Raw genomic sequence first — 12,701 nt, 5'->3', positions numbered from 1 at the left:
ATCCATGAATATGAGGAAGGTATCAGTAGGGGAGGGATCATAGGGACATAGGGAGCCAGCACTGACAGGAACTCTGGCACAATGTCCAGTGCTGAGACTGTTCAGGGGCTGGCAGAGATGTTACCCTCAACTCCTTTGTTTAGAGGAGTTACTTGCCCCACCCAACCTCAGAGGAGAGGGGAGAAGAGAAGGCCAGGGTTGGGGTTGCAGACACTAGCTGGGACTCTGGAGGCTCTTTCTTGGTCTTAAGACACTGAGGATGAATTCTCCAGGGCAAGATCCATATTGAATGTATCTTAAACTTTAAGATATGCAGCTGACAGCCAAGCTCAGAACACATGTCAGTGTTTATTAAGTAAGTGACTGAATGAGTGAGTGAATGAATGAATTCACTGTCATCCTGGTCCCTCCTTCTTTCTCTGTAGTTGGTCAAGATGGCATTATTCCAATCTATTCCTTTCTCTGCCACTGAGTTCCTTCTGGCTGCCTCCATCTTCTGCTTCGTATTCTGGGTGGTCAGGGCCTGGAAATCACAGGTCCCCAAAGACCTAAAGAGTCCCCCAGGGCCCTGGGGCTTGCCCCTGATCGGGCATGTGCTGACCCTGGGGAAAAACCCACACCTGGCACTGACCAGGCTGAGCCAGCAGTACGGGGATGTGCTGCAGGTGCGCATCGGCTGCACGCCCGTGGTGGTACTGAGCGGCCTGGACACCATCCGGCAGGCCCTGGTGCGGCAGGGCGATGACTTCAAGGGCCGACCTGACCTCTACAGCTTCACCCTGGTCACTGATGGCCAGAGCATGACCTTCAACCCTGACTCTGGCCCTGTGTGGGCTGCCCGCCGGCGTCTGGCCCAGAATGCCCTCAACACCTTTTCCATAGCCTCAGATCCAGCCTCTTCATCCTCCTGCTACCTGGAGGAGCACGTGAGCAAGGAAGCTGAAGCTCTTCTCAGCAAGTTGCAGGAGTTGATGGCTACGGCTGGGTGCTTTGACCCCTACAGTCATGTGGTATCATCAGTGGCAAATGTTATCGGTGCCATGTGCTTTGGGCAGCATTTCCCCCAGAGCAGTGAGGAACTGCTCAGCCTTGTGGAGAACAGCCATGAGTTTGTGGAGACTGCTTCCTCTGGAAACCCCGTGGACTTCTTTCCCTTCCTTCGTTACCTGCCCAACCCCGCCTTGCAGAGGTTCAAGTCCTTCAACCAGAGGTTCTTACGTTTCCTGCAGAAAACAGTCCAGGAACACTACCAAGACTTTGACAAGGTGAGCTTGGGGTGCAGGGTCTGAGAGTAGCCCCTTGACCCAGTTCTAAGGTACTCATGATGATTTGGGGCCCACTGGACCAGTTGTATGGCCTGGAGCCATGCCATTCCTTTGGACTCAATTTCCTCATCTCTCTGTCCTCTTTCTCAGGGCTGTTATAAAACCCTAGAGAGAAAAAGCATGTGAGTGGGATCTTGGGAAAGCCCTGCCTGGTCTGGTTCATTCTTATGAGTGAGAAGACCTTTGTTATTATGGAACCTGATCCCCAGCAGAGGCTAATCCCCAACACAGGTGTCCCTTTGCTTTCCTTTGTTTATATCAATCTCTTCCTTCTCTGAAATGAGATCCCTTGGGTCATTGAGGTGAGGGCTCAAGAGAGTTTGCAATGGCGCCTTTAAGGCCTACCCAAGGCTTCTGTAGGCATCAACCATGAGTCCCCATCCATGGCCCGGAAGCTAGAGGGTATGGTAGTACCCAGGCTCCCAGGGACATGCTAGGTGGGGTGGGTAAAGTGAAGAGCCCAGTCTTTGGTCCCAGAGGTGCCAGTCTAAAGCTTGTGACTCTTCAGAACAGTGTCCAGGACATCACGGGTGCCCTGTTCAAGCACATCGAGAAAGGCACCAAGGTCAACGGTGGCCTAATCCCTCAGGAGAAGATTGTCAACCTTGTCAACGACATCTTTGGGGCTGGTAGGAGAAAGTCCCCTGCCTCTCTATTCATCCATGGCTCCCTTTTAGCTACAGCTTTGCCAATCCCTAAATCTAAATTACCCACCTGTCAATCCCCAGATAAGAATGGACAAAAAGACCTAACCCAGTGTCAGAATTTGAGTCCTAGTTATGCCTCCAACTCCCAGTGGAAATTTGATGAAGACCCTCTCCTCTGGGCCTCAGATTCCCCATGTGAATAATAACATTTTTTTTCTGGTCTGGAAATCTAGACCCCTGTGATTCCAGCTGCTAATTGGGAAACCAGTGACTCAGGTCAGTGTTGAGGAAGTCTGACCTCTGTTCTTAGGAAGTTCATTGACAGGGACCAGAGAAAAATAATGCCTCTGCAAGGTGGGTGCTTGGTAAATGCTGTTCTTTGTTCCTTCCTTCCTTCCTTCCTTCCTTCACTCACCCTACACTGCCCAGGGTTTGACACAGTTACAACAGCCATTTCCTGGAGCCTTATGTACCTTGTGACGAAACCTGAGATACAGACGAAGATCCAGAAGGAACTGGGTATGTTGTGTCCCTGAACCTTCTGGCCAGAAATCTTGAGGCCCTTGATAATTTGTTCAATCTCTAAACTGCTCTGTCCCTATGATGTATCAAGCCCTGGGTGTGTGCAGGGGTCCGCCTTTGCCCAGAAGATGCTAGGGAGTCAGTAAGGTCTTAGACATGTAAACAGGTATTGTTCTGTGGAGGGTGGCATATGATAGAATAGGGACATAAATGCCTGGAGCAGTTGGAGCACCCCTTACACCTTCTTTGTCCTCTGCAGACACAGTGATTGGCAGGGCGAGGAAGCCCCGGCTTTCTGACAGACCTCAGCTGCCTTACATGGAAGCCTTCCTCCTGGAAATGTTTCGACACTCCTCCTTTGTTCCTTTCACCATTCCCCACAGGTGAGAATTGCCCATTCTGACTCCACTTCTAAAATCTTTGCCATGTCTATGCCTCTGAACTTCTCAGCCCTGAGTTAACTCAGATCTAGAATCTCTTTCTTGACCATGTTACCATAGATCTCTAGTTCTGGTCTGTCCCTTTCCCATTTAAAAATGCTCAAACTACCAAACTGAAAACCCTTCTAAGACTCTCAGGAAATAGCCACAATTGAAACCTCAGTTTATATTCAGCTACACTCATATTCCTTCCCTTCAAGTACCATTTACATCATCCCATAGGCTTCTCCAGCCCTTGCAAGCATATACCAGCCAGCCTCCAATTTTGCTTATGTTGAATCTTCTGCATTGAATCTTCTACAACTTTTTATCCTGTTCTCTAGCTACCAGAATCCTACCTTTTATACAAGTTCAATCCTAACTAACACTTCCCTTTTCTCTGAGCTTTGCTTAACTCACCCAGCCGGCATGACTTCATTTTCTAACTTTCTACTGAATTTACAGTCATTTGTCTTTGATTACAACATGGGATTTTCACAATAAGAAAGTCAGTGAGCATTCACTTCTCCCTGTATTTGTTCTTGTTAGCTCTAGAATAATAAGCATGATTTCTCGCCTGTTTAGGAGCTCCTGTTTCTTGGCTCCAGAGAATGGTTCCAAAGCTAAGCATCAATATTCAAGTTTAGGAAACACTTGTTCATGTAGGTGAACAAGAACCAAGGGAGGTTTCAATTTCACTTCTTCCCTGTCCTTCTAGCACAAGACATAGAAATGTAGCTAACAAGACTTTTGTGGTGGGATGGAAGTAGGAATATGTCCCATCTTTCTAGTCCCTGAGCCTGAAAGAACTCTCTCTCTCTCCTCAGCACAACAAAGGACACAACTCTGAATGGCTTCTACATCCCCAAAGAGTGTTGTATCTTTGTAAACCAGTGGCAGGTCAACCATGATGAGTGAGTACACATCCCCCCACTGAACACTACGCAGCAAGGTCAGTAGTCAGCAAAGCTATCTGTTCTCCTAAAGAACTAATTCTCTAATGAAGGAAGGATTGATGCCTCCAATGCAATCAAGCCTGGTGTAGTAACAAAAATTTTAGACATGTGTTTCTCAAAATTTAATGTGCATAAAAGCAACAAAAATGTACAGGAGATGGGACCCTGTCCCCTCCAAGACTCTTCTTTAGTAGGTGTGAAGTGCGTACCTCAGGTGATTCTGACATGAATGGCCCAGGGACTTCCCTTTGGAAATCCCAGTTGAGTCTATAGGTAGTAGGATCATAAAATTTACTATCCAAAACCGGGACATTTTTGAAAGTGAAAGGAGATGCTATTAATAATTGCCTTAAGACAATAAATAATAACTGGTATATACAGCCAGTTACATCATAGGTTGAATAGGGTAAAGATACACGTTTTTCTTAATTTTTTTTTTTCAAATAAAGCATTATTTCTTTCAAATAGCAAGTTAACACTAAGAAGCTCTGATTGGCTTTTATTTTTCTCCCCTCAAGGGACTTCTTCCTCTTCCAGATACTCTGTGTTGGAGTGTTCTACTGTCGTAGGGTACCTACAATGCAGCCTCTAACAAAACTAGATTGTCCTGAATCCCTGGGAGTAGAATTGTTTACCGTGTACTAGGAAGGTTGGGGAGCATCAAAATCTGCATATGGCGTGTGGCCAGGCCTATTTCGAGGCATTCGTGCTGTGAGACTTAAAGTTCTCATGAGGTTGTACAAAACAAAACAAAAAACCAAAAACATACCAGCAGAGCCTACAGTGGTTCCATATGTGCTAAGTGTGTCTGTGACAGGATCCAGCGTGCTTTCTTTATTGAGGAGCAGAAAATCATTGTGAAAGGATTGAAAGCACAGCACAAACTTAGAAAGCTAAATGTTAAAATGGCATTTTAGTAATTAAAAAAAAAACCAAAACTAATCATTTTAGAGAGAACTTTGTTAACAAAATAAACATCAAAGTACAGTTTGGTCCCTTTTCCTCTAATCTTTCACTACTCTCCCTTGATTTATCAATCACTGGAAGACTTCATCCCTTACCTCTTTGTCCAGAAAGCTCCTCCAGGCCTTTCTTCCCAGGGCCTGTCCAGCTCTAAGACTCCCTCTCCTGTGTCCCTCTTGCAGGAAGCTCTGGGGGGATCCATCTGAATTCCGGCCAGAGCGATTTCTCACTGCCAAGAGCAACACCATCAATAAGACTCTGAGCGAGAAAGTGATGCTCTTCGGAATGGGCAAGCGCAGGTGCATCGGCGAGGTCCTGGCCAAGTGGGAAATCTTCCTCTTCTTAGCCATCCTGCTGCAGCGGCTGGAGTTCAGCGTGCCCCCAGGCATAAAGGTGGACCTCACTCCCATGTATGGGCTAACCATGAAGCATGCCCGCTGCCAGCATGTCCAGGCACGTCTGCGATTCTCCATCAAGGGCTGAACGCCCCATTGTGCCGAGGCTGGGGTAGCAGGTGGGCAGGAACCCACGGGCCTCAGGCCTTGTTTCTTTCTTTTCTTAATATATAATCACTTTATTGAACTAGAATTCACATACACAATTCCTCTTCTAGTTTAAGTATAACTTTCAATGGTTCTTAATAAATTCACGAGGTTGTATAAACATCACCGCAACTAATTGTATAACATGCTCATCACCCCAAAATAACTTCTGTACCCATTAATAGCCACCCCCCATTTTTTTCCCTACTTTCTTCTATCCCCAGCGCAGGCTTAGGCAATAACTTAATTTTTTTTCTGCCTCTATAGGTTTTTCTACTCTAGTTACTTCACATAAATGGAATTATACAATATGAATGATTGTGTGTGCTCTTTTACTTAAGCAACGCTGATATGTTATAAGTCGGACTACTAGTCGAAACATTAGTGATTTGAAACCACTAGCCATCTCCTTGGGGAAAAGATAGGTGGTCTCCTTTCCTAAAGTTTCACAAACCAATGGAGGGGCACCATGTGTCAGAACAGACTTTACGCCATGAGGATGGATTTCTTTCACTTAACATAGTTTTTAAGGGATATCCAGGTCATAGTATGTGTCGATAAGCCTTAGTTCCTTGAGTCCTACAACTAAATCTAGGTTTGTTCCCTTAGAGTCATTGGCAGGTACTCTTGTCGGGGGGGGGGGGAGTGTATACCATCAAATCGGATCCAACTGGTACAGGAGGAGATTGTCTCTCCTTCTCCAGCAGAGCATCTGGTGGATTCGAACCATGACAGGATCTCTTTCACTGCTGTCTGTTCTCTCTTTTTCTGTATGAACCAAGGATTTTAACACCAGAAGGAAGCAGTGAGGAAGGGATCCAACCTTATGGGCCAAACAAACTGAATGTCCATTTTTAAAAATATTGTGGCTTCTGTGAAGGTTTGTAGAGCAAATAAGACTCTCATTCAATGATTCATGTACATTTAGTTTCATGTCAGTGATTATAACCCCCCTAGCTGTGAGGCTGAACACTGTGACACTGATGTGTCAAATGCATTAATGGTGGTTGGTCACCCAATGTGGACAGAGAGTGGGGTGGAGCTCCCCGATTAAAACAAGCTTGGAAGGAGGAGTGGCATCCACTTCCTTAATAGCTTGCCTCTGGAAACCCTATGAACCTGGAGAGAGGATGAGAGACACCAAAGCATCGAGGACTCTCCTTTATAGGGTCACTGTGAGTCGCCTGCGACTCAACGGCACTTAACAACAACAACAACAGTGTAACATCATCCATCCCTATAGCTCCTTATGCTTTCTGGAAAGTAGGTTCTTCAAGTGATTCCAACATGAATGGCCTAGAGACCCCTCTTTGGAAAATCCTACTTTAGTCTTCATTCCTAGTCTTTCCTTGCTTTATGAACTTTGTCCTTGAGCAAATGCTGTCCTTTTAATCTCAAATGGTTGATTGTTCTAGGCAATTAGCACTTCCCTAATGGGGATCCTAGAGCACATGATTATGTTCATTAGGAACCTATACCTGGATCAGGAGGTTGTTGTGTGAACGGAGCAGGGGAGCACCGCATGGTTGGGAATCGGGAAGGGAGTGCATCAGAGTTGTATTCTATTTCCATACTTGTTCCATCTATATGCTGAACAAATTATCTGAGAAGCTGGACTTGATGAAGACGAGTGTGGCATTAGGATTGGAGGGAGACTCATCAATAATCTGCATTATGCAGATGACACAACCTTGCTTGCTGAAAGTGAGGAGGATTTGAAGTACATGTTGCAGAAAATCAAGGTATGTAGCCTTCAGTATGGATTGCATCTCAATATCAAGAAAACAAAGATTCTTACCACTGACCAATAGGCAGTGTCATGATGGGTGGAGAGGAGATTGAAATTGTCAACAGCTTCATCTTGCTTGGATCCACAATTAATATCCTTGGTACAAGCAGTCAGGAAATAAGGAGATGCATGGCACTGGGAAAAACTGAAAGTAGGGACCTTTCCAAATTAGTGAGGAGTAGTGATGTCAGTTTGAGGACTAAGGTGCATCTGATTCAGTCTTTCCAATTACTAGCTATGAATCTGAGACCTGGACAATGAATAGCAATGACAGAGAAAGAATGATGCCTTTGAGCTGTGGTGTTGGAGAAGAGCACTGAACATCCCATGATGGCCAAGAGAACAGATATGTCTTGGAGAGGGTGCAGCTAGAGTGCCCTTTCAAAGCAAGAATGATGAAGCTTCACCTCATATACTTTGAGGTGCTATTCCTTGGAGAGGGACATGATGCTGGGAAGGGTGGAGGGCTGGCAAAAGAGAAGAAGACCCTTAACCAGGTGGATTGACACAGTGACTGCTGCAATGGGCTCCTGTGTGTCAGGAAGTGTGAGGATGACGCAGGACAGGACTGGGTTCATATCTTTTATTCACAGGGTCACTATGAGCCATACTTGACTCAAGGGCACATAACAACAACAACAACAACAACAACATTGTTGGACACCTTATAGACTTGTCTATTTTTCAGCTGGAAATTAATCAATAGGGATGAGTCCAGTTTCAGACTTGAAAGGTAAGTAAACATCATCAGGGGTTCCAGCAGCCTCTATATGACCAGTAAACCTAGTTTGGGTGTGTTTTTTTTAAGTTTTGAGTTTTATTCCACTATTGTCTTCCACTCTCCAGGACCTTCTAATGCATTCACTTCCCAAGCATTCAATAGTGGCTGCCAGGCGCCATCTAATTCTGGTCTCAGGGGTCATGTGTTGAGATTTTAGTGATTCATTATCTTTTTGGAGTAATTATTTCCAGGTGCTTCTTCAAAAGGTAAAACATATGATTTCTTATGAGGTCCTGATTTGCTTACCCATGGCTAAGAGAGGACAGGCTCCCTAGAAGTGCTTTGGGTTACCAGAAAAAGCTCCAGGCCTTCTGCCTTCCCCACAGAGCCTCAGGGTGGAGCACTCCCAGTGCTCACTTCCTTTTTGGCAAAATTGACAGTCTCCACCCGAGAAGGCTTTCCCTTTCCTGGAAGCTCTATGGAAAGAGCTTCTAGAGCAGTTCAAGGCTGGCAGTCACGAGTCTCAAGGCTCTCCCCTTGATTCTGACCTACCATGTGATACTAGCCCTTCACTAGTGTGGGGGTCCCAGTGTCTCCATCCACAAAGTGGAGAAAGATGAGTAGAATTGTTGGTCTCTAAAAACCCTAGATTCTGCAAGACTAGTACATGTTGCACTGCTAACTAAAGGTCAGTGGTTCGAATCTACCAGCTATTCTGAGAAAGAAAGATCAGCAATCTCTCCCCATAACGATTTATAATTTTGGAAATCTGGTTGGAATCAACTCAATGGCAATTGCTTTGGTTTTTAGTAAGAGCCTCAGGTTAGCTTTGTTCTCTACAGGATGAGAGCACAATTTGTTACATTTATGTCCTATACGTAAGCAAGACTCCTCCTCAGTGAAAAATTGAGACAGACATGAACTTGAGGATGTTGACATTTGGAACTCCTGCCACTACTCCCATCACATAATCAAAACTGGCCACTTCTGTTCCCTAATACACTTCCAACACCAGGTTCTCTCTGAGACCATAGCTTCATTCTTAGAGGGCTATAAATGTGACTCCAGGATGCCCATACAAATGAAAGAAATGGGGGGAAATGGTAGTGGAATTGCCAGGAAAGTTCCAGAAAAGAATTTAAAATGGCATAGAAAAAAATAATGGCTGCTCTTATTTGTCTGTTATAATCCTCTGCTTTCTGGAATAGACTCATTAATCATGTGAGAAGTAGAATGGGTCTCTACAGAGTGAATCCTGCTTTCCTGATGCTCTTATCATTGTATTAGTGTAATATGTTCTGTGACAATACAGCCACTAACACTTCAAACTAAAAATAAAGAAAGCAGATAGTTTAAATTGTGACCAATTCTCTAAGTACTTTAGTCCTGGAAGTGAGTTTGCAAGTGCTGACATCTGTATTTCTTTCTAAATATCCCTCTTGATTGAACCCTCTGTTCAGCTGCTGGACTTTAATTCCCACCACTTAGTTCTAAGTAGTAAATACAAAGACTAATAGAATTTGATAGCCTAAAGGTAAGAAGCTATGCTGCAATCCCAAAGACACGAGGTTTGAATCCAACAGTTGCTCCATGGGAGAAGGATGGGTAATCTCTTCCCATGCAATTTACTGCATCTGAAAACTCACTGGTCGACCAGTCATGAGTCAGTTCCAACTCCATGACACACAACAACAACAACCACCAGAGGTAGGCTGCAATGCCACCTTTAACTAACACAAGCTACAGTTTAATATTGCACATCTGTATAGTTGCCAAAGAGCTCTTTCCATTTTCTTTTGCTTCTTTTATTACTAATTGGGGCTCCACTTATCTGTTAAATAAATTATGATTCTCTGAAATGAATGAAAAGGAGCAAGACTTTTCATTTCCACCATAACTTGTTTATGGAAATAGTCATGAATGCCTATGACTTTGGCATTAATAATAAATCTGAGAAGTGAAAACATCTAGAATTGTACTAAAATCTCACAAGTATGTTTTATCTGAGAGAATGAGCAAATCTGTCCTAGAGAGGGTGAAACCAAGCAGCTCCTTGGAGGCAAGAATTTTGAGATTCCATGAAGCCAAGAGGGACCAGTCTTTAGAAGAGGACATCATGCTTGGAAGGGTAGAGGGACAGCATGGAGAGGAAGACACTGGATGAGATGGATGGACACAATAACTGGAGGAATGAAGTAGGTGTGTCAGAGACAGTGAGACTGGCTCAGGATAGAGCAGAGTTCAAAACTGTTGTGCTTTGGGTCACTATGAGTCATAGTCAACTTGATGCCACATAACAACATTACCTGAGCTCTGTCTCTGTTTTTGTCCTCAAGCCCAAAACAAACCTTTAGGAACTTCTTTGTGAGCAAAAACTGAGTTCTCAGACTGCATAGGGCATGGCTCTGCCCTATGTAACTCCAATCTGAGGTGGAAGACAGAGCCCTAACCTGGGATGCTCTTTTTAATATGGTGGCATAAATGAAGAGACACTTTCCCAGGACCTTCAGTCAAAGATAAAAATTACTCTAACCATCCCAGATCGATGTGGCGTCGTCGTGCTCTCCCGGGCCGGGCCTAAGCCGCGCCGGGACATCCCGTGGTGGATGGGACCGCTCTTCTCACTCCGCCCGCGGGCCCCTCGCCCCCGCCTCCCCGCCAGCCGGCGGCGTGTGGCGGGCAGGGGTGCGGAACCCGACCCGGCCTCGCTCGCCTGCCCTAGCCCCGCCTTGCGTGGCACCGGTGGCGTTGCGGGGTCTCTTGACCGGGCAGTCCTCCCCTCGCCCGTGCTTGGCCACCGAGCCGCATGCATTTCGGCCTCTCCAAAAAAAAAAGAAAAAAAAATTACTCTAACCAGAGAGTTCCATTCTGAGGAGAGATACAGCCAACCCCTTAGTTTGTTGTTGCTGTTGTTGTTGTTGTTGTTGTTGTTGTGTGCCATTGAGTCATTTGTGACTCATAGTCTTCACAATTACATGCTATGCATCAGAGAGTTGGACAGTGAATAGGGTTGACAGAAAAAGAATTGATGCCTTTGAACTGTGGTGCTGGAGATGAGTGTTAAATATACCATGGACTGCTAGGAGAACAAACAGGTTTGTTTTGGAGAAGGTGAAGCCGGAATTCTCCTTAGAGTCAAGGATTCCAAAGCTTTGTCTGACATACTTTGGGCATGTTGCAAGGAGGGACTGGTCCTTGGAGAGGGACATCATGTTTGGCAGAGTGGAGGGGCAGCGAGGGAGAGGAAGACCTTCGATGAGATGGATCGATTCTGTGACTGGAGCGGTGGGAATAAGTGCATTTGAGATGGCTAGGTTGGCACAGGATAGAACAGAGTTTAAAGCTCTTGTACATAGGGTCTCTGTGAGTCTCAAATGGCTTGATGGCACATAACAAAAACCCCTTAGTAGTCTCAGGAAAATTGGACTCATCCCATGATCTTCTGAAAGAGGAGACAGCCTTGTTCTGGGAGCTGCCACAGACCAGACCTTACCCCAAGGGAGTGCCCTAGGCTGAAGAGAAAAGTGGAGTCCTCCCCAGGAACTCAAAAGTAAAGGGAACACAGCCTTGCCTTGGACATCTCAATCTAAGAAAAGAGGTTCAACCAAGCCTGGTAATTCCAGTCACTCCCAGGTTTTGTCTAAGGAGGAGACAGGCTTTTCCCCAATAAGGTCTCATACCAGGTGGGAGAGAAATGGCCCTGTCGGAGCCTCTCAGGTTATGCTGTTGCTGAAAGATAGATCTTAAATAATGACTAGAAAATCAGACAGCTTTGCAAAAGTAAAAACAGAGTTATTTTTTTTTTGGTTTTTTAGAGACTAAGAAAGGTGTAGACTTAAAAGAGACTAATAAAATCCTGCAGGAGAAACACGCAAGGCCTGGGAGGAATGAAAGCATGTCTTCTCAAACAACAAATGCTCAGAGCTTTTCAAGGGCTGTTTCATCCGGGGAGGGGTGCTTTTCAGGAGTGAAGGGAAGTGTGATGCTCACACAGCTTCAGACATATGGCTGCAATTCTCCTTCTTCCACGTGTACATCCAACTTCAAGATGGAAGTGGGCGCAAAGGATTCTAGGAGTGATGGCAAGATATATAATGGGATATCGATTCAAGTGTAGGTTGCTCTGGCCTCTGGTTCTAATGCTGCTCCTTTCTTTGAATCTCCTTCGGTTGCTTGGCGGTCCAGCAACTTTGCTGCCCATGGGTGTTACAGCTTTATGCAGTCTTGTTTATCTTCTGAAAAACACCTTACTTCTAGTTGACCTTAGATGTTAAGACAATACCCCTTAGATGTTTAAACAATATCCTTTTGACGTCAAGCCCTTGCTATTTTTCATATCTTTGTTTATGTTTCAACAAATGCTTAACTAGGTGTATATTAGTAAATGTACAGAAGCTACAATGCTAGAATGTGTGAATGTGTGTCAGGTTTTCTTGACTTTTCTTTCTTATTTTCCTAAATTTTTAGACTATATAGACTCGTTCTTTGACTTTTCTTTTTCCCTCCCTCATTCCCTAGATCATGCGAAGCTCCTCCATGCTCCTTATTGTTATATATAGATCTATAGATTAGAGAGAGAGAGAGAGAGAGAGGCTCCCAATGAGTATACTGCCATCCTTGTCAATCCAAGACACAGTCAAGGTGCAGCTCCCTGGGAAGTTTCCTGACAGGTCTGAGGTAACCCACCAAATATCCAGTGTCACTGTACCATCTGGCTCCCTACGGTCAGGAGTTGGCCTGAGCTTCTCACGCACACCTGGCCAATCTTTAACTCACTCAGTCTGGCCCATGATCCCCTCTGGTAGGAGCCAAGACAG

The 12,701-nt window shown here is 45.1% G+C and overlaps 1 protein-coding gene across 1 annotated transcript; it reads left to right on the top strand.

Annotated features, from left to right (window-relative positions):
• The first annotated feature begins 434 nt into the window (after positions 1 to 434).
• On the top strand, positions 435 to 5,315 carry LOC102867295 (cytochrome P450 1A2-like). The gene is made up of 6 exons (XM_006888386.1): positions 435 to 1,265; positions 1,834 to 1,954; positions 2,402 to 2,491; positions 2,754 to 2,877; positions 3,741 to 3,827; positions 5,015 to 5,315. The coding sequence occupies exons 1-6, from the start codon at positions 435 to 437 to the stop codon at positions 5,313 to 5,315; spliced, it is 1,554 nt and encodes a 517-aa protein (XP_006888448.1).
• The last annotated feature ends 7,386 nt before the right edge of the window (positions 5,316 to 12,701 follow it).

The sequence above is a fragment of the Elephantulus edwardii genome, unplaced genomic scaffold (genome assembly GCF_000299155.1).
Source record: "Elephantulus edwardii isolate Elephantulus edwardi_28Jun2011 unplaced genomic scaffold, EleEdw1.0 scaffold00066, whole genome shotgun sequence".
NCBI lineage: Eukaryota > Metazoa > Chordata > Mammalia > Macroscelidea > Macroscelididae > Elephantulus > Elephantulus edwardii.
This window is presented reverse-complemented; position numbering and strand designations above follow the sequence as displayed.